The sequence below is a fragment of the Antechinus flavipes genome, chromosome X (assembly GCF_016432865.1).
Source record: "Antechinus flavipes isolate AdamAnt ecotype Samford, QLD, Australia chromosome X, AdamAnt_v2, whole genome shotgun sequence".
NCBI classification, from domain to species: domain Eukaryota; kingdom Metazoa; phylum Chordata; class Mammalia; order Dasyuromorphia; family Dasyuridae; genus Antechinus; species Antechinus flavipes.
In genome coordinates, this window is record NC_067404.1 from 41,548,868 (window position 1) to 41,573,906 (window position 25,039).

At 38.1% G+C, this 25,039-nt stretch overlaps 1 protein-coding gene across 2 annotated transcripts in view; it reads right to left on the minus strand.

Annotated features, from left to right (window-relative positions):
* Positions 1 to 309: 309 nt before the first annotated feature.
* Positions 310 to 25,039, minus strand: part of LOC127543248 (mitotic apparatus protein p62-like) — a 32,125-nt gene continuing 7,395 nt past the window's right edge. The window contains exons 2-6 of one of the 2 annotated variants that reach the window (XR_007949176.1): positions 14,106 to 14,212; positions 12,700 to 12,883; positions 5,437 to 6,504; positions 2,847 to 4,215; positions 310 to 392 (exon numbers count right to left, since the gene is read on the minus strand). Coding sequence is in view for 1 of the 2 variants with exons in the window: in XM_051969296.1 (XP_051825256.1) it covers positions 4,042 to 4,215; positions 5,437 to 6,504; positions 12,700 to 12,883; positions 14,106 to 14,212 (1,533 nt within the window). In the remaining variant the exon portion in view is untranslated. Of the gene's footprint in view, positions 393 to 430; positions 4,216 to 5,436; positions 6,505 to 12,699; positions 12,884 to 14,105; positions 14,213 to 25,039 lie in introns of those variants that run through there. The other variant, XM_051969296.1, reaches the window with a different exon arrangement.

Below are 25,039 nucleotides of genomic sequence, written 5' to 3' on the forward strand. Positions count from 1 at the left end.
GCTCTGAGTGCCATCTTTCAAAATTCAGTCAAATTATCGAGGGTACAGGGGAGGGGACTATATAATGAGGGAGGCACCTTCAGTCTACAAAGATGATTAAAGAAAAGGAGAGATGAGCAATAGTTGTGTAGTCATGAGAAGCTCAGATGCTTTATCAGGTTGTGGAATACAAGACTTAAAGACTACTTCTTGAAAACTCAAAGGTTAATAGAACCACTTACTATAAAAGCAACAGTTGAACCAAAATTCAAGGGAGGACATTTTTATGCACTTCAAATTAAAAACCTACTTAGTATCAGGATGACATACCTGGCGACTTTCACCATCTTTGGATTATACTGCTTGACCAGGGAAAGCAAAGTCTGCATTGTTTTACCCGTGTCAATTATGTCCTGAATGTAAAAAAAAAAGAATGTTAAAATGACAAAGGAAAGTAGCACCTTCAAGTTCTCCAGAGCTCCTCCTTGTAGATAAGAAACAGCAATGGGGGAAAAAAATGACCAAACTGTTAATTTTTCCTAACACAAGTGATAGATAACATGAGGCACTTGTTCTCATGATATCTCCCTCAAATTTTTTGACACTCAGGACAGAGGCCAGGGCAGTGGGTCCTCGAGCCCCTGAACGGGGTTTGGAGGAAGTCTGAAACTCAGTGCTACTGCACTCTATGCAGACCTCTATTTCCTTTTTTAAGATATCCAAAGCGGCAAGAAGAATCTCATAGCTCTGTCTCTCATGAATTTGAAAAAGCTGAATTTTTGCTGTGAGGTTTGGATTATCATATCAAAGCAGAAGATTTTCATCCTTTTTTTTGTTTGCTTTTTCCTCCTCATGGTTCTTCCCTTTTGTCATTTTTTTTCCACAACATGACTCAATATGGAACTATGTTTAAAATGATTGTACATGTAGATTTCTCAGTGTCTTGGGGAGGGGAGAGAAAAAATTTGGAACCCCAAATCTTTTGAAAAAGGGAATGTGGAAAACGACCTTTACATGTCACAGGAAAATTAGAATACTACTGAAAAGTCCAAAAATAGTTTGTTCTTACTGATTACAGGATCAATAATTTCAAGCGGGAAAACCTTTGAGTTTGGCTTCGTTCAAACCGCTCAAGTGAAAGTTAGGAAAGAGAAGTGCAGCTCAGCCCAGCCCCATGTCCCCCGGTGGCCATCAACCCAGGAAGTGATATTTCATTTTCTTCATAGAATAAAGAATAGCTAATTCTTACTAGATTAAGTCTAAATTTTAGATTGATGTATGAACATCTTACTTCAATCAGGGAATACTTTCAATCAGACCGGATCGATTTTCATGTTTTAAAAAAAAATGGTCTATAAACGTTCCAATTCCTTCCAACTTTTAAGACTGCTTTTAAACACAGCTGCAACTCAATTCCAACACTAGGAAATGTGGCTACATCTCACATTCAAAACACAGCTAAGTTCCCATTTAAAAACAAATAAGGACACGTGCCTGAATCCCATGTATAACTTTATGTTCTTCCATTATACTAGTATCTCTTGCTAAGAAATAAACCAAGTCCACAGCCCTGAATACAGTTTCTTCCAAGAGCTGTTACTAAGTTGTCCAAGGGCGGGGGGGGGGGGGAACTTTAGTCAATAAAAAAAGTTCTGAAGCTGTACAAAGTACAGATTCCCAACATTCTGTGTGACATTTTGGACTCTCGATCTCCAAGTTGCAAATGTTTGTCCTCTCAAGGTGGCTCTGATCTAACAGCCACCAGTCGGTCATGGAGACACAGGCAAAAATGCCCAGAGAGCCAGGAAGCTAGGCCAGGCCCACCCTGGACTTTGGGTGACCCAATTGGCCACTAGGAACATTTGCTCCCTCCTCTGGAAGGGGAAGCTAATGATTCTTAGGGTATTTACCTCCCCTGAAAATCTGAGTTTTCTGTAAGTAGCAGCTGTAACTCCAGCTTGAGAGAGTTGAGGTAGTAAAGAGAAAGCCAGCTTTCAGAAGCCTGGAAAGGCCTGGAGGTCCTGCCTTGGATTAGCCCTGCCTTTAGAAGAGCCGCAAGGTTTGCCTTTGACTCTGTTAGAGAAAGTTCCCTTTACCTGTATGTCCAATGAAACCACAGGGCTCATTCCCTATCTCTATAATTACAGTCATTGGAGTGAACTGTCACAAATAAGCTTGAGTAGGGGAAGAAAATGATCTATTTTTGTTAACACCCATTGGGTATCTAAGTTCTTGAACATTAATGGTTTTTAAAAAAATTTTTATAATAGCTTTTTATTTTCAAAATATATGCAAAACCTCGTGTTCCAAATTTTTTTTTGTCCTCCCCCCTTCCTCTCCCACTCCCAGATAGCAAATAATCCATTATAGAGTAAATATGTACAATTCTTCTAAATATTTCCATATTTATCATGCTGCACGAGAAAAATCAGATCAAAAGGGGGGAAAAAAGAGAAAGGAAAAAAAGCAAGCAAACAGCAAAAGGTGAAAATACAAGAACATTGATGTTTTTAAAAAACCTCATTATTTCAAACTTAAATCACTTCAATGGGCCTCCTGATGAGATGCTCAGGTTCCAAGACTCCATTCTTATCCTATTTTTACCTCTAAAGATGTTTTAGGTATAAATGCCTCCCCAGTCCTCTTCGGCCTTCTTAACTGTTGCATTCCCACCCTGAGAAACCTCTCCTTTGAGGTCCTCCCCATTGACCCCCCGGGGATAAGGGGCTTCCTCCCTTTTCAGCTCCCCTTTCTGCACTGCCTTCCCCGTTTGCCCAGTGCTCAGCACAGTGAGTAATAAATGTTGGAACTATCTATCCATTGAAATCAATCACCAGAAAAAATTCCAACAGTAACATAGTACTTACTTCAACAATCAGGACATTCTAGAACAAAGAAAAGAACAAGGTGACAAACATTATGTTCAAGTCAAAAAATCAATGTTTTTAATTCCCAACCCCATCCCATGATTAAGGTAATAAAGCTTCCCAAACTTTGAGCTAGAGACCCACGTGGATTGTGGGGAGGAGAGGGCGTAGTGACTCTGCAAGGGGCCTGCAACTTTATATGCAAATAAACAAACATACCTTCAGGTAGACAGATTGCCTCACACATATATGTATTCATTTTTCCAATGATGCTGCCGTAATCAATAAGACATCCATTTCAAAGCACTACTGGATTCACAGAAGCTTTTTCTCATCGGGCACCAAGTATTTCTTTTCCTCATCCATGGGTACTAACAGTACACTACTATTATGCAGGGATCTGTAAAATTTCTTGCTGCTACTAGGGATTCTCAAATTTGAAAAACTCTATGGAACTGTACTTACAGAAACACTGTTTAAAAGAAGTGGTTCATTAGATAGAAATATTCAATGGAATGGAGTTGGAATAAGCTCTCGGGACCTGAGATACCCTTCTAGCTTTACATTTATGATTTCAGGTCCCTTCATCTCCCTGGGCCTCATTTTCCTTCCCAGTAAAAGGAAGGGGTTAGACTAGGCCTTGGAAGGCTCTTCCACCTGTCTTAGCTACGATCCTGAGTCCAGGCCATGAAAAGTCAGAGTTGCAGTTTTGGACCACAGACTACACTATATTTGGTGTCTGCTAATGTAATCTTGCACCTTCAAACAACTATTCCTGAGGAAAAATCATCACAGCATCATGTGGAGGATTTGAAGAGAGTAGAGAGACCGGATCAGGGAGATTCATTAGAAATTTGTTCCAATAATCTCAGCAAGAGGTGAGAAGGGTCACGAATGGAGAGAAGTTTGGAGCTATTGTAGAGATGGGATTGGCCGGGTGAGTGAAGGAGAGGCAACAGGCCAAGCTTTGTGAGCGTAGGGAACCAGAATGATAGGGCTCCTCTTGAGAAAAATAGGGAGTTTAGGATGAGGTGGATTTGGGGGTCAAGAGAGAAAATTTCGTTTCAGCACCACGTTCTCGATCCTAAAGGTAGGTGGGTGGTAAACATCATTTAAAACATGTTTATCCCAAAGTCTGGTGTGGGATTAAGCTTATATGGCCCCATATATTGGAGAGCAAAACACTAGATGTTTTCTAATAGGTTACTAAGACTCCACAGCATCTGAAGAAAGCCACGGTAGCACAAATCACAATGAATCTGTGAACACGTGATGCACTTTCCTTATAATCCACTATACAAACCTTTCCAGTTAAAGTTGAGAGATCATCTCCACCAATCACTTTTATGTCCCCAGTAGACTGGTCGTTCTGTTTGGAAAAATAAAGGTATTTACAACATTCCAAGAACCAATGAGAAAATTGCCCAAGTTAGCTGTTCGTGCCCTTGGGACGTTACTCTCTGTCTAGTTGCATATAGTTACAAAGAAGTTAGGAAGAAGGACGAGGAGGGGGACACAATCGTATAAGTTGTAACTGGAGAGGCATAGGAAATACTCCTCAGTTCTCGGGAGTTGGCAGGAAGGTGGAAATAAGAACATGGCTGTGGGAAAATGCTAGCGAGGAACCTCGCCTGGTAAGGGGTGGGCCTGCGCTTTCAGCACTCTGCTAAGCTGCTAGATATCTTAAACTCTTTCTTGCTAAGCAAAAGGATCTCAACTCAGTATTTAGGGGGTAATTTTTTTCCCCCTGGGATAGGTAGCCCCACTTTTTAATGGAAGTCTAGGGATAAATAAGATTCTGAAATGCAGGTAGAGATGAAATTTAGAAAAAAAGTAAGTCTGTAAAGAGCTGCTCTTTGCAGCCAAGGTTAACTAAATAAGGCAAAAAATACCTAATTGTTTTTTTTTTTCCCAAAGCTCATTAGAGTAGTGAAGAGAGGGTTAGCCTTGGAATAAAAAAAAAAAATTAACAAACGCCAGTCCTGCCTCTGACAGATACTAGTTGGTGACAAGCAAATCACTTAAGAGGATCAGGCAACTCCTGAAGTCTAGACTGTTACAGTTGAGTTGCTGATGAGTTGCAATCAATGGAAGAAGTTCTCATCCTGATGAAAATCAGGTTGAATAGACCCCTCCCCAGTTTTATAAAAATCCTGCATTTATTTCCTTTCTATTATTTCTCCCTCATCTCCCTCTGTCTGACTACTGTTACTACTCTCTCCCATAATATCATTCCCAATAGAAGTACCCAATAAATGAATCCAAGGGAAGAATTGCATTGTTTTAAAAAAAAAAAAAACCCTAATGGATGACACATTCTCAGCAAGATAATCTCGGCAGGGAAAACGTTCTTACTCTACATTAATAAAAAGGACAGCCAAATAGCAACTATTACAGCAATGGAATGATGGACAAATTGGAACAAATTTAAGATTTTTTGAGAGATTTCAATCGGCTGAGATGGTGACTAGCCTCTGGATTGGACATCTCAAAGCAATTCTTTAATGTTGTGGAATTGGCCTTTTACTTTAGGGAAAGAATAAACTACTGTGGTTTTTTGTTTGTTTGTTTGTTTGTTTTCTGTGCTTGCCTGAATTTCTTTAGCATCCTCAGGAGAGCTAACTTCTTGAGGACTTGGGGAAACCTTCTCCTCAGTTTCAAAGGACTCCTGGCTTTTTGATTTGGGGGTGACCGGCTCAGAATCTGTTGTCTCCTCTTCTAAGTTGGGCATTTCTCCATTCTCTGCTGGACTATCAGGATTAGACTTATTTTCGAGAGGATTATTATTTTCAATTTCATCTTCCTCCTCCTCCTCCTCTTCCTCTTCTTCCTCCTCCTCCTCCTCCTCTTCTTCCTCTTCCTCTTCTTCCTCCTCCTCTTCTTCCTCCTCTTCTTCCTCCTCCTCTTCCTCCTCTTCTTCCTCCTCCTCTTCCTCTTCCTCCTCCTCCTCTTCCTCCTCTTCAATCTCCTCTACCTCCTCCTCATCCTCCACCTCCACCTCCTCTTCATCCTCATCTACCTCTTCTATCTCCTCCTCATCCTCTGCCTCATCATCATCTTCCTCCTCCTCTTCTTCCTCTTCCTCCTCTTCCTCCTCCTCTTCCTCCTCCTCCTCAGACAGTTTTACCTTTTTCGGGGGAATCTTGTCATCGGCTTCAGAAGCAGCTCGTTTGGCAGGCAGATTCACAACCTTCATGTTATTTTCTTCCACATCTTCCTCCAGCGCAACCAGATGTTGGCCACTAACGTACACGGGCCCGGAACCGCATTTCAGACGCAAGACGACCGGAGGGGTGATCTCAAAGCCACCAAGAGAGACCGTGGGCTGCACGGACAGTTTCAGCGACGCCAGAGTGACCGTAGTCGGGCTGCCTTCGAAATTGAGGGCCTCGGCTTCGACGACGTGCAGCTCGTCCTTGGCGCTGGCTCCCAAGCTCACGGTTCTCAGGGAAAGCTGGTGCTCGGTTTGCTCGTTCCCCACCTTGAAATGGAAATCTTTGTCTGCCTTGAGCTCACATCCGAAGAGGAAGCTCTGCGCCCGGATGTGGTTCACATCCATATCCGTGTTGTCAGTGGGGCAGTTGTACGAAAGGCAGCGAGAAATGGGGGTGCTGGAATGGGCAACGGGTGGCTGCTGGGCTCTGTCTTCCGTGGGGTTCTGCTCAGAACAGAATCACACAGAGGAAAAAAAGCAGGAAAGTATATTCTTTCAAGCCATTAGGAAAGTGCTTTCCAATTATCCTCAGTCTACCTGTTTACTCGCTGGCACACATTCATCTCCCCTGTCTCCAGCTAGTCGGAGATGCAAACGTCTCCTCCTCCACCTTTCCTACCCCATGACCACATCCTATACACGTACAAAAATGTCTACAGAGCATATACCTCGGGGAGCCGTGGTTCTGTCAGCGTGGGCCCCTCCTTCCACTGACACAGACCGTGACCCTTCTATAGTTTCAGAGGGTCCTGAAGAGTTGCTGTGACCAAAAAAATTCACCTCTATGTGGCCAGCCTGGTGGTAGAAGCCTTTCCATACTTAGTCAGCCTAGGTGCAGGACATAGTGTGTATATATAACCAACCCGGCCTATCCCCGAAGCCTTTCCAGCTCGCTAGAACCCTGCTAGGGTTCTAAGAGCTGTGGCTCATCCTCCAAGAAGCTAAGTTCAGCTTTGTGTTATAATGAGGCACGAGACCTGACTGGAGCACGTGTACCTAGAGCTCTGTCATATACATGCACACGCACACACACGTATCGCACGATACACGTGTGTACGACACATATGCCACACAAATACACACACCGGCACGTGTGCGCGTTGTGTGTATGTGTGCACATGGGCACGCACACATTCGAACCATGCTCCCTTCCCTCCCTTCCAATCTTAGGAAAGAGATATGAGAAGATCAATCCGAGCTTTAGCGTTTTGGAACTCCAAGGGGCTTAGTCATCAGATGGGATAGCACAAATCTCCACGAAGCACTTGTTACGTGCCGGGCACTGTGCTGGCATTTAATACCGCACAGTACCCTCACGGCCTGGAGGAGATGATGTTGTTATTTTTTTTTCTTTGATCATGTTGTTATTAACTAACTGCTACTCTGGGACACATACTCTTCAGAGTTGTTTAGGCTATGGAACCCTCTGTTCTTTTCTTTTGGGGAAATGCTAGGATCCTGGGTTGCGGCCAGGGCTTAATGGTGAAGGCACAAATTAGACCCATTCACCACAACTACTTTCTTTCCTGGCATCTTTATTGAATCCTGAGAAAACTGAATTCCTCAGACCACAAGCTGAAAAACTACCAACTCCAGCTCCAAAGCAATGAATAGGTCTGCCCGAAAGGCTGCCTACTTACCCAAGTAATTGGGAAAGGGCCATGCCCCATCTTTGGTGGGGGGGAGACACTGGTCTCTGAGCTGGTTTGGAACAAGTTTCCCGATTACCACCACAGGTATGCCTTATTCCCATTCCTAATTATTTAAATTGGGTGGATTTTTGCAGTCTGCCCTTTGGTGCAGTCATGAATTCTATGCGCTTTTTATATGTTTATATAAGATAAGCTTTAAGCAATCGAATGTCAAGATGTACAGCCAATTTTTATCAGAGTTACTGACTCCAGACACATGCACACAAAGGTCAAGCTGAAGCTACAACATAAAGGACTAGAAGAAAACACAGCGAGCTACAATTCTCTTTTCCTGTTCTGGTCAGATCACAATCTGAGAGACTCTGTTCAGGTCTGAAGTGCCACGTTTTAGGAAGGACATTGCCAAGCTGAAGCATCTCCAGAAGAGGGTGACCGGGAGGCTGAGGGAACTGAAGGTCATGTGATACAAAGATCAGTTGAAAGACCTAGGGATGTACAGCCTGGGAAGAGAAGACTTGGGGGCAGGGGGGAGAGGAGGTTGGATGGTTTGAAACGTTTAAAAGGCTATTATGGGGAAGACCGATTCGACTTAATAGTCCCCAGAAGGCAGAACCAGCAGCAGCAGGTAAAGGTTGCAGAGAGGCAGATTTGGGCTCAATGTAAGAAAAAACTTCCTAGCTCAGAGCAGTTCCAAAATGGAATGGATCTCCTTGGGAGGTGGTAGGGTCCCCATCGCTGGAGCTCTTCAAGTGGAAGTTGATGACCACTCATTCAGACATGAATTGGAAGAGGTGACCTCTGTGGTCCTTTCCAACTCTCAGATTCTTGTAGTTTTTCTAATTATCATTAGCCATCAAATGGCAACTTTATACTGATGTTTGCATGTATGAAATGACCTTTGAAAACATCCATGTCTGCCGAGTTCTCCTTCAATGCTTCACTGCGGCACAGGGCTGGTAGTAGGAGCTCAAGTTCTGGCAGGTTCTACTATGCTGTAAAGGCTTTGAATAGGTCTTGGCAACAGACCAAGTCTGCTTTCCAAGGATCGGCCTAGCTAATTATGAAGAAGCTCATCACCGGCAAGTTAGCCACTTGGTAACGAATTCTTTGACCATGGCAACTCAGAACAAAGAAAAATACAAAATGGCCAGTGTTTCTCTTTCTTCTACTGGACTGATGAAGATCAAGCGGTAGAGAAGGGGGCAGGGGATGATATATATGAAGCTAAAGATTAAGGTGAAACACAGGGACAGGTTGAAATACAATTCTTCGTTTCCCTCGTACTTCTTTGTCTATGGAAATGCTGACGTTTGTTGATGCCTGTCAAGTTTCTAAACCAACTAATCGGCCTCGGGCGCTCTAAATGTGAGATCTTTGTCCGGGGAATGAAGGGACATTTACTAGAGGAATGAAAATCCTGTCGATCTTGAATTCTTGCTATAAATGAACCCAGAAGAGAAGAGGAAGCTGCAGTCTATTACCAGCCAAGAATTGTGGAGAAGTGGTATAAAGGAAGTCACCAGAGAGATGTAGAACTGGAAAGGAAGGTGGGTCAGTCATGTAGTGAGAGCAAGGGACAACAGATGGACAAGCCGTCCGCTCCAACGGTATCCGTGCGTTGTCAAGAGATCTAGAGGAAGGCTCCTATCCCAGCACGTTGGGTGGACTCCCTGTGGAGGATCTACAGGAGGACATGGACAAGAGGCACACAGGATAAGAAGGCGTGATTGGTGTTGCAGATCTGTATCGCTGGAAGGAATGCCCGTGTATCAAGGAGATCACAGATCTATCCAAGTGCCTATAAAGTCATTTTAATCTTGAAGCAGGAAGCAGCTGCTTATTCATGACCCTTAGCAAGTGAATGTCACTGAAGATTGACGGTTGTGACTTGGCTGTAATGAATGAGGAATGCTGCTGGAAGAGGCGAAAATGAATAGCTGGTTTTCAAGCAGAAGTCTCTACTAATATGGAATGAAGAAAGAAATAGGGCACGAGCCCCAAGGGAGGCGTGAACATTTGTCAACAGATCATAATTCTTAAGTTTCCCATGTAGTGTGAGATTTCAAAGTCTTCACAGATTTTTTTTTTAATGGGAAAGAAGAAATTGGGGCAGAAGGGAGGGAGAGACAGGAGAAAATAGCAATATCAGAAAGGAATACATTGTTTTTAAAGGAGAGGCGTTTAGAATACACTTTCTTTAACACTACTCATGACCAGACTAATCCTATTGTAGGCACATATCAGATCATTTAAACTTTCCCTTTGGTTATTGACTATGACACAAAAATGGCAAATGCCTGTCACCCTTACCTGTCATGACTTAAGAACAGAGATCTGGGACAAAATTCTTACACTGTCCAAACTTTATTGCCCTTCCAAGATACTTTAACAAAAAATTTATTAGAGTGTGTGAAATGAAATAAAAATTGAATAGGGAATCACATTTGCACAAACAATGTATCAGTAGTGGGTTGGGTTTTTGGGGTTTTTTTTTGCATAGCCAGAAAATTTAGTAGTTTATAGAAAGTTTCAAGATTAGTATGGATTAGCTAGCTTACAATTCACTGTTTTAAAATAACTTTAAAACACGTGCTTAGAGATCAGCATGTGAATTCATTTTATCCTCCTCCCATTAAGGTTAGCTGATCCCATAAACAATTTTAATCTCCACTTCGTGGATTTAAGAAATTAAGCTTCCAAGTTTTAAAACTTTCCACTGGCTTTCCATGTGTATACTTGAAAGGTTCTCTTTTGTGATTCGTTGCCCTCCTCCCAAATTTTTTAAAAAATCATTTCTTGAAACAAACGTTTTTCAACAACAAACCGATTTTTAAAAATAGTTGTAAGTTAAAAGATCCACATGGATAGCCACAAGACAGAAATTAGTTATTAGGATTAAAAAAAAAAAAAAGAATTAATTTGCTTCCACTACAATGTTATGCCTCAATGTGATGCGGTAGGCACCCTGGATTTTCTAAGACTATACCAATGGAGCAAATGCTCCACCAGGTCCTACCAAGCTGGAAAGGCTTCAAATACAGGCTCTGTGATGTCTGTTGTTTGAAGAACACCCCAAGTTTGGAGAGGGCATAAAGGGAACAAATGATATTTTTAGCTAGAGCAACTCTCTGCCAACCAAATTAATAAAGTTTTACAGAGGGGTTAAGATCTGTATCGATGGAGAGGATTATCCATTCTAATGAAATTACAGATCCTTTAAAATCTTCCAGAATTTTGACTAGCAGGGGAACATTTTTAAGAATTTGATTTTTCCCCCGTTTATAATTTTAAAGAAAATATTGTTCGGATTTGCTCCAATTTCTTAAATAAAATTCTTAAATAAAAATCAAGAGTAGAAAAATCTACTTCTCTTTTTTACATAATCAAAAAAGTAGACATTTTAAAACTGCTAGTTTTTTTAATTAAAGTTTACCATGATAATTCCTTAGGATCTAAAAACAATCTAAATAACTTTGAATAAAAATCTTAAAAGCAGAATAAAATTGTTAAATATGCCCATGCCCTTGAATTATAGCTATTAAGAGCAGTAGAGAAGAATATTTAATTCTTAACACTTTTTAGTTCAAAACAAACAGATTTCATTCACTGCAATTATTTCTTCTACTCATCTCTGCTTTCTTAAAGAAAAAGTTCTCTGTCCAATTTCCTAGGCATATGAGTTTTGGTCATTAAAAAAAAATTAACCGCCAATGTTCTCAGGTGGCTAGTGGAAGAGGAACGGACCCGCTCCTAATGGAGACATATTGCAACAAGTTTTAGCTTGCAACAGCTGCAACCTCAAGGTCAGTCAGCCTAGCCACCAACAGCTGTGCCCAATGAGCGAGGGCCATTGTTGTTTTGCTTGCTCACCAAAAAAAAATTAATGAATGAGCCTTATTTAGCGCAAAGATTCTCAAATTTTGTGTGCAGTTAAACAAATGTGCAAGTGAGACATCTGGCATGTTACAAGAAGCTTTAGGGATGGAAGAACGTCTGGTTGGAGCTTGAGCTGGCACCAAAACTTTCAAGATGGTGGTGGGGAAGACAACATTCACACTAAATGGTCTCGTCCATTGCCAATAGAGATAAGTACCAAAGGACAGACAAGCAAACCATTGTGCAAATGAGGCCTACTCCTGCACCCCAGTTTAAATCGAAAGAGAAAGCATTTTCAAAGAAAATCCCCACATGAGGAATTTTCTATGAAAACTATGGCATCCATTCTGAGGAAAGAACAGAAATGGTGAATATGACATTTTGCTTTGATCTTTTGAGGGAAATGAGACAAAATAACAGACTTATTGAGGAAGAAAGTAATCATGACGGAAATAAAGAGTGTTTCCAGCATGATTTGGGGAAAAAAGTGCATAATTCCACAGTGAAAAATGACGAAAGTCCCAAGACCCCCAAAAGCATACATATTTAATCACAAATGGACACAGCGCTCTCATTGTTCATGGACAATTCATGTCATCACACTTAGATAGTCAATTACTTCTGTAGAAATTCAGAAGCAATAGAAGACTTCTGTTTGAACAAAACAAAAACAGAATCTCACTGGTTTGTAGCAACTGCTCAGACTCAGAAGTCCCTGCTTGGGAAACAGGTTTTAATCAAAAAATTTATTATGTGACCTACCTTCTTCAGGCTTGGCTCCAAGTAGCCATTGGCTTTTTCTTAAAATCAAATCTATCCTCTCAGGACAAAAACTTACCTCAAGTGCAGACATGCTACAAGCGCCAAAGGTAGTTTGGAAAAGGAACTGCTAACAATCACAACTTATTTCAATTCACGTAGTCATAGATTTAGATTTACTTTTGTCTTAAAAGCACACTAAATAAAAATTGAAAACCATAGAATTTAGTGCTTCAGAGAACCAATGGCTCAGGCTTTACAGAAAATGGACAGAAAACCTTCACTTCCCATTCCTAACAATCCTTCCACAGGAGACTCTTCAATCACTTTAAACAACCGTGAATATACTTACGCAGTAGCTCTTCAGTCTGATAAAATCTACCGTCATAGGAATTGATTTGTCACTATTCCTGTTCAGTGCCTTGATATAATCCAGCAAATCAGCAAAGAACTTGTAGCCACCTTTGAGGACGCAGAGGGCAACGATATGGTGGCCTCCCATCTCCTTCATCACATCTCGTGCCAGACGTTCAGTCCTAATTGGGGGAAAAAAAAAAAAAACAAAACAACCCAAACCAAGATTTTAACAGAATGTGTTTAACATTGAACACTCTTTCCTAAAACTCCCTGACCTCAAGCCTTGAACTGTATTTTCATCTATCCTACTCCCTCACTGCCTCCTAAAAGAGTTGATTTTATTGAGGTAGAAAAATTTCATTCAAAAATCCAGCACACAGTGGAGGCAGATACAGTACCTACCAGTGATGAGTTTCCTCAGTGCACCTCGTTACACAGAAGACGTATAACCTCATTTGGTCTCTTGTACTTCGGCCCCATTGACTTTCTTAGTAACGGCAAGGCCAATATATAACTGGTAGTTTCACAGAAGTGTTCTCCATATTCTCTAGCATCTGACTCGGGGCTCCATTTCATTCTATAATACGCATTACTAGAGATCTCCATTATCCAACAAGGTTTTTTAATTTAAAGACTGTTTCCTTGATACTTTTGTTTTTCTCAGTTATTTTCCACTCCCTACTCCTCCCCGCCCCCATTAAGCAAAGGCAATGATCCCATCTGATGGTGTATAGACAATATAGCTGTAGACCATTGCCTCAATCTCCTATGTTTTTGTTTCACCATTAGCCTTTAGGATTAGAAGAATAGTGGTTCTAAGTTTTTGTGAAGAGGATTTTAAAGTATGGAGAACAATGAGCAAGGTAGCAGAACAGTGGCAAGAGAACTGGACCCGGAGTCAGATGGCCAGGGCTCCAATCTCCACTGTTAAAATTTCTCTGGGTCCCAAACAATCAGAAAGTCAAAGCTGGAATGACGGGTCTGTCCAATCTTCATCTGAGAGATGACAAGACTAAGGACCAGACAGGTTAAACAGCTTGTCTGTTATCATAAAGCTGACAAAATGTCATGTTTTGAACCCAGATCTTCAATATTCTGTATTCAAATTCAATACTGTTACTCATCGTGCCACTTTCCTGATAAGAGATTGGTCTTGATGGTCTTGCTTTAAAACCAAAGTCCTATTTAAATTCGATATGCCTTTAAGTTGCACAAATCAAGTTTTCAAATCTTTTACATACATTAATAACCAACATTTTCTAAATCACATTTGTTTTGTAATTAAAAAATACTCAATGTCGCAAAAATCACCCGTAAATAAAAAGCTTTAATTAAAAAAAATTAATAATAAATTATACTTATAAAGATTTGACATTATGAACAATTTAAAATCTCACTGACCTGTCCATGATAAGCCCATGAGGAATGAATACTTTCTCCAAATCTTGGGCATAATGCTTAGGGATGCAAAACAAGTCCAGGTCATAGCCTGGTTCGTCATCATCAATCTGAAAAAAGAAAGTTTCACATAAAGTTAAGAGAAGTTGGATAGAAATAGCACAAGCTGCTGACCTTGATCCGGGAACATCAAGTCTTAGGCCAATAGTTGCATGTCAAGCCGCAAGATTAACAAGGGACTGCTGCCCTACAAGGTCCTAACATCAATCTACAGATAAATATCTATAAAGAAGTACAGTGAAAGCCTGAGCCTAAATTCCAATTACCTGACATACACAGCTAAACCATCTGCTGAACATTAATTTCGCCCCTAACTGATTCCTCTGGGTAACTTGGAAAGAATGGGGCTTACAAAGTTACTGTCCCAAAACAATGAAAAACAAATTACAAAGAACAAGTTTGCCTTTAAAAAACAGGCCTTTCTCCTTCATGGAGTCAGGGGATGTAAAACATTACCCCCCAACATCTGATCAGCCTTGCTAAAAATAAATAAATTTCTTCCCCCCTTAAAAAAAAGGCTCTGGTCTACAAGAAGGTTCTCTGGGAGGGGAAATGATACAGAGGAAAGGAAATTTAGATGGTATAAAAATCAAATCTTGATCAAGTGTCCCATTTGGTTACCTTTTCACAAAATCCCAAAATGCTAAACATGACTTTCTCCGTGTCCCTGGTCTGGGGCTTCTGGGCCCTTACCACTTCTGCCAATAATATCAACCGGGGCCAAAGGCTCCCTTTAATTCTGAAACAGGAAGGGCAGAGCTTTTCTTGGAAGGTACAAGGTTGGGGAAGTAAGGGGCCATGAGTGATTGGCTGCAGAGCATTAGCAGGATATTAGGAAACTGCATCATGAGCTAACAAGATCGCAGAATCTGTCTCTGAAGAGATCTCACAGGCCATCTTGTCCAAGTGAAACAAGAGACCACTCTTTAACATACCCAAGAAGTAATGATCATCTAGTCTCTGAAGATCTTTACCAAAGGGAAAATCACCATCTTCCCAGTTAGTCCCTTCCATTTTTGGAAAGCTGTGTTAAGTTTCCTCCAACTTCAACTTTAAATCTGCCTCTTTTTGCAACTTGGGCACATAAATCTGGAGCTGGAAGGGCCCTCAGAGGTCATTTGCTTCAAGCCCACTCATGACATTGCCCAGAACCGCATGCACACCCTTTTTCACTTCCCTGGGATTACTCCAGTAGTGTGTCTTGTCTCTCCCATTCAGCTGGCTAATTCATTTTCCTAAACCCTAAACCCCAGGTCCACCCACGTTATACTACCCTTATCCTTCAAAAAAAAAAAACAACACTCCAGTGACTCCCTAACACTTCCAGGATCAAATATAAAATTCTGTTTGGCATTCAAAATCCTTGGCACTGCAACCTGGCCCCTCTTAACTATACAGTCTTCTTATAGTTTTGTGGGTTTTGGCCAGGCAATTGAGGGGAAGTAACTTGGCCAGGGTCACATAACTAGAAAGAGTTAAGTGTCTGAGGCTGCATTTGAACTCTGGTCCTCCTGACTTCTATACCGGTGCTCTCTCCACTCTAGCACCCTCTAGTCACCCTCTTGACCATGCATTTTTACCAGCTATCCCTTATGCCTAGAAGGTTCTCCCTCCTGGCTTCCTTCAATAAGCATCTTACCCCCCCACACACACACACAAAATGACTATGTGTCATTAATAATAATTATTTTATATCAGGGCACTTCAGGAATAACAATGCAGGCTTTGCCTATTTCATGCAATACTAAGAGAAGCTTAATTAAAACTGATTCATGTTATCAATGCAATTAAATCAATATTAGTTTAGTTAGCTGAAATTAAGAAATGTATTTTAAAAATAGGCTCCAACAATTTTGTTATGAATAGCATAATAAACAATCATTTAACAAAAATCTAATGACATAAATCACAAATTAAAAGTAGACCATTACAATCACCAGAGCAGTACTAGATAATAAATTAACACAAGCAAATAAAAATGGACCATAACTTTGCATCCTTTTGTAAAGCCATACTTTAGTAACATCTTAACAGAGAAAGGGATGAAAAATGTAATTAATAACTGACTTTTGCATAACTTGAAAGTTTACAGTACAGTGAGAAAAGATGTTCTACAATAAGCATTTCCTAATTTTTTTCCTTTGGTTGGTTATAACTTATTTATTCTGTATGCATCTTGTTTGTATGTAGTTGTTTGCATGTTGTCTTCCCTACTGGACTACAAGCACTTTGTGGGAGGAACTGTCTTTTGTCTTTCTTTGTACCCCCAGCTCTTAGCAGGGTTGGGCACAATGTAGGTATGCTTTAATAGATTTAATTAATGAATGCTTATTGACTTAATTGACTGAGTAAGAAGGCTGGAGGTGGAGTCATGAAGATTAGAAATCCTACCTTACACAGAAGTTATTTCTCATAGTCACTCCCCCTTACAAAAAGCAATTAACCAACAATGGATAATTTGGTTCAGCAACAAGGTACCAGCACCAGATTCTACCCCCCACCCCAATTGAATTTTCCAATCAAATTAGATTTCCCCCTTCTCTTCTAGTGAATTCACCAGTGATGATAAAACTTTTAAGCATCTAATTGTAATTTATATATTAATTTAAGCCCATTCCTTGTTTTTTTATACATATACAAGCATTTAAAACAATTCCATATTAGTTACATCATAAAAGAAAAATCAGAAAAGGGAAAAACCACAAGAAAAAAAGTGAAAAATAAGATATGCTTTGATCTGCATCTGCATTTGGTCTTGATAATTCTTTCTCTGGATGTGGATGACACTTTCTATTCCAAATCTAATGGAATTGTCCTAGATTGCTGTATTGCTGAGAAGAACTACATCTATCATAGTTGATTATCACATAATCTTGCTGTTATGTTACTGTGTACAATGTTCTGGTTCGACTCATTTCATTCAGCATCAGTTCATGTCTCTCCAGGCTTTTCTGAAAATCAGCCTTAATTAAGTCCACTCTTTGCAATTCTATGAGGTATATAGTATGAGGATTATCCTCTGCATCTAACAGGGGAGAAACTAATGCTCAGGAGTTTCAGTGATGTCCCTCCTATCAACTGTATTCTATCCCCCAAAAAAATCATAAAAAAAGAAAAAGGAGCCACATGTATAAAAATGTTTGTGGCAGCTCTTTTTGTGGTGGCAAGGAACTGGAAACTGAGTAGATGCCCATCAGCTGGGGGGTGGATGAATAAGTTATGGGATATGAAGGTTATGGAATATTATTGTTCTGTAAGAAATGATCAGCAGGATGATTTCAGAGAGGCCTGGGGAGACTTGCATGAAGTGATGCTGAGTGAAGTAAGTAGAACCAAGAGAATATTATACACAGCAACAAGACTGTGTAATGATCAACTCTGATGGACTTGACTTTTTTTTTTTAAACAATGAGGTGATGTATGCCCATTCCAATAGACTTGGTTCTTTTTATTAACAGCTTTTTATTTTTCAAAATACATGCAGTTTTCAACATTCTCTCTTGCAAAACTCTTGTGTTCCAAAATTTTCTCCCCCCTCCTCTAAGCAACAAGTAATCCAATATAGGTTAAATATGTACTATTCTTCTAAATATATTTCCATTTATCACACTGCAAAAGAAAAATCAGATCAAAAAAGGGAAAAAAAATAAGAGCAAAAACTAAGCAAGAAAACAATAACAACAAAAAGAATGAAAATACTACACTGTGATCCACACTCAGTTCCCACTGTCCTTTTTCTGGCTGCAGATGGCTCTCTCCAATGATCTAGTTCTGCTCATTTTACTTAGTTCATATAAGTCTCCCCAGGCCTCTCTGAAATCATCCTGCTGGTAGTTTCTTTCTTTCTTTTTGCTAAGGCAATTGAGGTTAAGGGACCTGCCAGGGTCACACAGCTACGAAGTGTTAAATGTCTGAGGTTGGATTTGAACTCAGGTCCATCTGACTTCAGGGCCGGTGCTCCATCCACTTGGCCACCTAGACTCCCCATGTTGGTGTTTCTTATAGAATAACAATACTGTATAACATTCATATACCATAACTTATTCAGCCATTTTCCAACTGATGGACAGCCATTCAGTTTCCAATTTTTTGCCATTTCAAAAAGGGCTGCTACAATGGGGCAGCTAGGTGGAACAGTGGATAGAGTGCTGGCCCTGAAGTCAGGAAGAAGAGGAGCCGAGTTCAAAAATGACCTCATACACTTCCTGGCTGTGTGACCCTGGGCAAATCACTTAACTCCAATCACCTCAAGGGAAAAAATAAAAGGGCTGCTACAAACATTGTTGCATATGTGGGTCCTTTCCCTTTTTATGACCTCTTTGGGATACAGGTCCAGTAGGGACATTGCTGGGTCAAAGGGTATGCACAGTTTCATAGCCCTTTGGCATTGTTCCAAACTGCTCTCCAGAATGGCTGAACCCATTCACAGTTCCACCAACAATGCTTTAGTGTCCCAGTTTTCCCACACCCCCTCCAACATTCGTCCTTTTCTTTTCCTGTCATTTTAGCCAATCTGAGAGATGTGTAGTGTTATCTCAGAATTCTCTTAATTTGCCTTTCTCTGATCAATAGTGATTTGGAGCCCCTTTTCATATGACTAGAAATGGTTTTAATTTCTTTGTCTGAAAACTGCCTGTTCTTAGCCTTTGACGCCCCCCCCCTTTTTTTTATCATTTGGAGAATGGCTTATATTCTTATAAATGAGTCAATTCTCCATTTTTTTTTAAATGCCTTTATCAGAACCCTTGGATGTAAAAATTTCCCTCAGTTTTTGGCTTTCCTTCTAATAATCTTGGCTCCATTGCTTTTATTTGTACAAAAACTTTTTAAATATAATCAAAATTATCCAGTCTGCATTTCATAATGTTCTCTAGTTCTTCTTTGGCCACAAATTTCTTCCTTCTCCACAGATCTGAGAGGTAGACTATTCCTTGTTCTCTTAATCTGTTTACATTTAAATCATGTTTATGTCTAAATCTTGAACCCATTTCAACCTTATCTTGATATAGGGTGTTAGGTGCTAGTCAATGCCTAGTTTCTGCCATACTAGTTTCCAATTTTCTTAGCAATTGCTGTCAAATAATGAGTTTCTTATTCCAGAATTAAGAGTCTTTGAGTTTATCAAACACTAAATTATTTTTCTTTTTTGAAAATTAAAGCTTTTTATTTACAAAACATATGCATAGGTAATTTTTCAACATTAACCCTTGCAAATCTTTGTGTTCCAAAATATTCCCTTCTTCCCCCCACTCCCTCCTCTAAATGGCAGGTAATCCAATATATGTTAAATCAAATATATGTATGCACAAGAAAAATCGGGTAAAGAAGGAAAAAAAAGTGAAAAAGAAAACAAAAAGCAAGCAAACAATAACAGAAAGAGTGAAAATGCCATGTTGTGGTCTACACTCAGGTCCCACAGTCCTCTCTCTAGACTATTGTGTCTTGTGAACCTAACCTATTCCCACTGATCCCCTACTCTATTTCTTGATCACCAAATGGTTTTGAGGATTGCTGCTTTATAATAGTTTTCGATCTGGTACTCAGTTTGCATTTTTTTCCATTAATTCCCTTGAAATTCTTGACTCTTTGTTTTTCCAGATAAATTTTGTTATTTCTAGCTCTATAAAATAATTTTTTGGCAGTTTGGTTCATATGGCATTGAATAAAGAGATGTAACTTTATTTGTATGAAAAGTTTTATAATTATGCTCATATAGTTCCTAGCTTTGTCTTGGCAGGTAGATTCCCAAATATTTTACATTATCTTATTATTTTTTTATATTTTAACACATTTTAATTGTATGTAATTAATAATACTATATAAATATATTATACATATATTTTTAACTGGAATTTCTCTTTCTATCTCTGGTGACTGGGCTTAGTTGGTAACGCAGAAATGCTGACGATTTATCTGAATTTTGTATCCTGCAAGCTTGTCAAAATTGTTCATTGTTTTTAGTAGTTTTTAATTGATTCTCTAGGATTCTCTTAAGTATGCCATCATTTTAATTTTCTCTTGCTAAAGCTAACATTTCAACTGTATGGATATGCATACATATATTGTATTTAACATATAATTTAACATATTTAACATGTATGGGTCTATCTGCCATCTGGGGGAAGGGGGGAAAAAGTTGGAACAAAATATTTTGCAAGGGTCAATGCTGAAAAATTACCCATGCATATATGTCTTGTAAATAAAAAGCTATAATTAAAAAAAAATAAAGCTAACATTTCTAATACAATATTGAATAGTAATGGTAACAGTGAGCACTCCTAATCTTACTGGGAATGCTTCTAGTTTATCGCCATTGCAAAAAATGCTTGCTGATGGTTTTAGATAGGTGCTACTTATCATTTTAAGGAAAACTCCATTTATTCCTGTACTCTCATGTTTTTAATAGAAATGGGTGTTATGTTTTATCAAATGCTTTTTCTGCATCTACTGATATGATCATATGATTTCTGTTAGTTTGGTTACTAATATAATCAATTATTCTAATAGTTTTCCTGTTATTGAACCAGCTCTGCAATCCTGGTATAAATTCTATTTGGTCATAGTGTATTATTCTAATGATAAGTTGCTGTAATTTCTTTGCCAATATTTTATTCAAGATTTTTGCATCAATATTCATTAAGGAAACTGGTCTATAATTTTCTGTCTGTTTTGACCCATACTGGTATGGGCATTAGTACCATATCTATGTCAAAAAAAATAATTTGGTAGGACTCCTCCTAATTCCAATAGACTTGCGATGGAGAGAGCCATCTGCACCCAGAGAGAGGACTGTGAGAATTGAGTGTGGATCACAACATAGCATTTTCACTTTTTTTTTGTTGTTTGCTTGCTTGTTCTTTTCTTTCTTGTTTTTCCCTTTTGATTTGATTTTTCTTGTACAGCATGAGAAATGTGGAAGTATATTTAGAAGAATTGTACATGTTTAACTTATATCTGATTGCTTGCTGTTTAGGGGGGCAGGGGGTCATGAGGAGGGAGAGAAAAAAATTTAGAACACAAGGTTTTTGCAAGGTTGAATTCTGAAACTATCTTTAACATATTTTGAAAAATAAAAAAGCTATTATTATTAAAAATAAAAGAATATTACCTGAAGTCTTGTGTGTGTGTGTGTGTGTGTGTGTGTGTGTGTGTGTGTGGTAGCTGGGCAAACTTTTAACTTCTCAAAGCTTCAGACACTCTATAAAATGGGGATGAGATAAGAGGGCTATGAATGAATTTCACTATTTACAAAGTGCTAAACAAAACTGTTATTAATTTATTAATATCTATAATTTTATGAATATTAATATTTGGGATTATGAGCTTTTACACTTTTGTTAATGTTTCAAGGAACCAATGAGATAATCATATGAATGCATTTCATTAACTACTGCAAAGTGCTGTGCAAAATAAGAGAATATTGTTATGAATTTATTAATATTATCTATAATTCAGTTAATGATAATAATTAGACTCTGGGATCAGGAACTTTACAATATTAATAATAACAAGTGGTTTACAGGAATTTTTTGAAGAATAAATGAAAAATGGTTATGAATGTATTACATTAACTAAAAGCTGATATACAAAATAAAACAGCATGATTTATGTATTAATATTATTCATATAATTTTGTTAATATTAAACTAGAAATTAAGATGATTTTTACAATTTTGTTAATGTAAAGAATACATTTGATAATGATAAAATTCATTTTATTAATTACCATGGAAAATAAAACAGCATTGTTATTCTATTACAATTTTGTTAATGTATTTTTACCTTTTCAATTCTATTAACATTTAAGATTTAGTTTATAGGATCAGTTATGAAGAACAAATGAGATAATGGCCACGAATGCATTTCATTAACAGTAAAATCCTAATATCTTCGTGATTTTATTAATGTTAATAGTTAGGATTTAGAATTGTGATTACCTAGTTGTGCAAGGTAATACAAAATGGCACTGCTACTTATTAAGCCAATAAGCATTTGTTTTCCTTATATTAGCACTGTTATTAAAAATATCTTTTTAATTTTGTTAATGCTAATGTCTACTATTTAGGACTGTGATCTTTACCATTTTGTTAAGGTAAAGAGCACATGAGAGAATGATATGAATTAATTTCATTAATCGCAAGGCACTATACAAAATAAAATGGCACTGTGAATTTACTAATATTATCCATAATTTTATTTATGTAAATAATTAAGAGTTGTGATTTTTGTAGTGTTGCTAGCATTAACCATTACATTATAGCATCTCTGTGAAGAGCAAATAAAATAATGGCCAAAAATGTACTTCATTAACAGCAACGTCTTAGTAGCTTTGTGATTTTGTTAATGTTAATAACTAATATTTAGGACTGTGATCTTTACCATTTTGTAAAGGTGAAGACCACATGAGATAACAAATTCAGTTCATAACAAAATAAAATGTTATTAATTTATTAACATTAGTTTTATATTTTTGTTAACGCTACCTAGAAATTAAGATTGATTTTTACATTTTGTTAATATCAAAAATAATGAGATTTATATAAATTCACTTCATTAACAGCAAGGTGCTATAAAAAAAATGAAATGGAAGTTATTAATTTATTATTCTTATTTTAAATAACAATTTTGTTGATGTATTTTTACCTTTATGACATTGTTAACATTTACAATTAATTTATAAGGTTGTTATGAAGAGAAATGATATGATGGCCATGAATGCATTTCATTAAGTGTGAGGCACCACATAAAATAAAATACTATTATTATTTTAATTTATTCATTAATAATTAATATTATCTTTATAACTTTGTTCATGTTAATAGCCAATATTTAGGATATTAAATTTAAATAGCATTGTTATTAATTTCTTAGCATTATTTCTATTAAATTTTTGTCAACGTTTTTACCTTTACAGTTTTGTTAGCATTTACAATTAGTTTATAACACTGTGAGGAAGAAATGAAATAATGGCCATGAGCATATTTCATTAACTTAAGGTGCTATACAAAATAACAGTATTTTATTATATTATTTTTATAATTTTAATAAATACTAATAATTAGTATTTAGCACTGTGGTTTTTAGATTTATTAATGTAAAGAGCAAATGAGATAACATTTCATTAAGTACTAGATGCTATCAGATAAAATAGCATCATCATTAATTTTTATCTTTGTAATTGTTAGTGTAAATAATTAGTTCTATTTTTTTAAAGCAATAATAATAAAGCTGCCAACATCCAGTGACTCCATCAAATATGTAAATAATACTTGATACTAAAACAATTAGCCCCAAATGGGATTCAGTTCCTACCTTTTCTTCTGGTTTGACTCCCATTCAACATGGTTCGAGATCTTCCGGATGTATGAGTGAGTGCTACCTTGACACCCTCTGAGCAGCACTATGGCCTAGAGCCTGAAGGTTGAGCTCCCAGGCCAGCTTGTTTGAACCCTAAAATCTTGCAGAGAGCAGGCCCTGCAAAGGCCTATATAGATAACACAGTGATTCACCAAGTAAAAGAAAACTTGGGCAGGAAGGGGAGTACTTTGGCAGATACAGGTGTAGTATAGGGCTAGGTAATTGGGACACAAAAAACATATCCTCTGCCATTAAGGCACTTCCATTCAAATTACTAGGAGAAGAGAGCATATAGCAGGGAGTGGTAACCAAGAAAGGTTATTTTGGTCAGGGAAATCACGGGGATGGCATCCAATTTTGAAGGTCCATTAAGCAATGACCGTATCCAACTTTCTCTATGGACACAAGCCATCATGTCTGGCTTCTCAGTTTAATCAGGGCCCACTGAAGCAATATTCAGCAAATGTCTAAGACGACCCATCCAAACTGGCAAAGATGGCTGCCAGAATGGGAGCCAAATCACTGAACTCTAATACAATCCATCAAGATTTGAATCAGATTGAATAATGATTTTAAAAATTACATTAGAAACCTAAGTGACTTCTTCTGCCCTAGACCTACCATTTATTAAAAGTACCTACGGGACAGCTGGGTAGCTCAGTGGATAGAGCACAAGCCCTAAGTCAGGAAGACATGAGTTCAAATCTGACCTCAAACACTTAACACTTCCTAGCTGTGTGACTCTGGACAAGTCACTTAACCTCAACTGACCCAGCAAAACTAAATAAATAAATGAAAGTGTCTAAAGAAGGCCATCTAAATGAAGTGGCACAATAGATAAGAGTTCTGTGCCTGTGTTAGGAAAATCCTAAAAGACTCATGAAGACTTGGACAGGACTGAAAAAAATAAATGATATGAAAAAAACCACAGTAAAATAGCAAACAGAGGCTCAGAAAAAAAAGGATGGGCCCCAAGAACTACATGAATACTTAGAAGGAAACAACTAAGATTTTTTTTAAAAAATGAAATCAAAACCTTGGAGTAAAGAAATGAGCCAAGTAGGTTATAAGAGAAAGAGGCAAATGCAATTCAAGAAATAGACTCCCTAAAAAAGAGCAGTTAGAACAAAAATCAAGATTAAAAAAAAACAATTAAAATATAATGTACAGGGAGATGATATAAAAAATGAATTTGTAGTAATTTCACTTAACTAGAATTGTTTAATACTGCCTACATATCAGCTATGGTAACAACCAAAGTCAAGTAGAAATGAATCCTATATTTCAAAAAATCCTAAGATTTATTAGGATCTTGCCCAGATCTATTAGAACCACAGGGCAGAAGAACCCCAAAAGGCAATGTCTTAAGAATGTCAGTCAAAATCCACACTTCCCACAAAACCCTGTAAAATCCATAAAGAAGCAGTTCAAGTATCAAGAACTCCAGCTAAGCAGATTGCAGATTCTTTTAGAAAAAAGGAGATCTTGCATGACACTATTCTGAAAGGAAAAAGAGATAG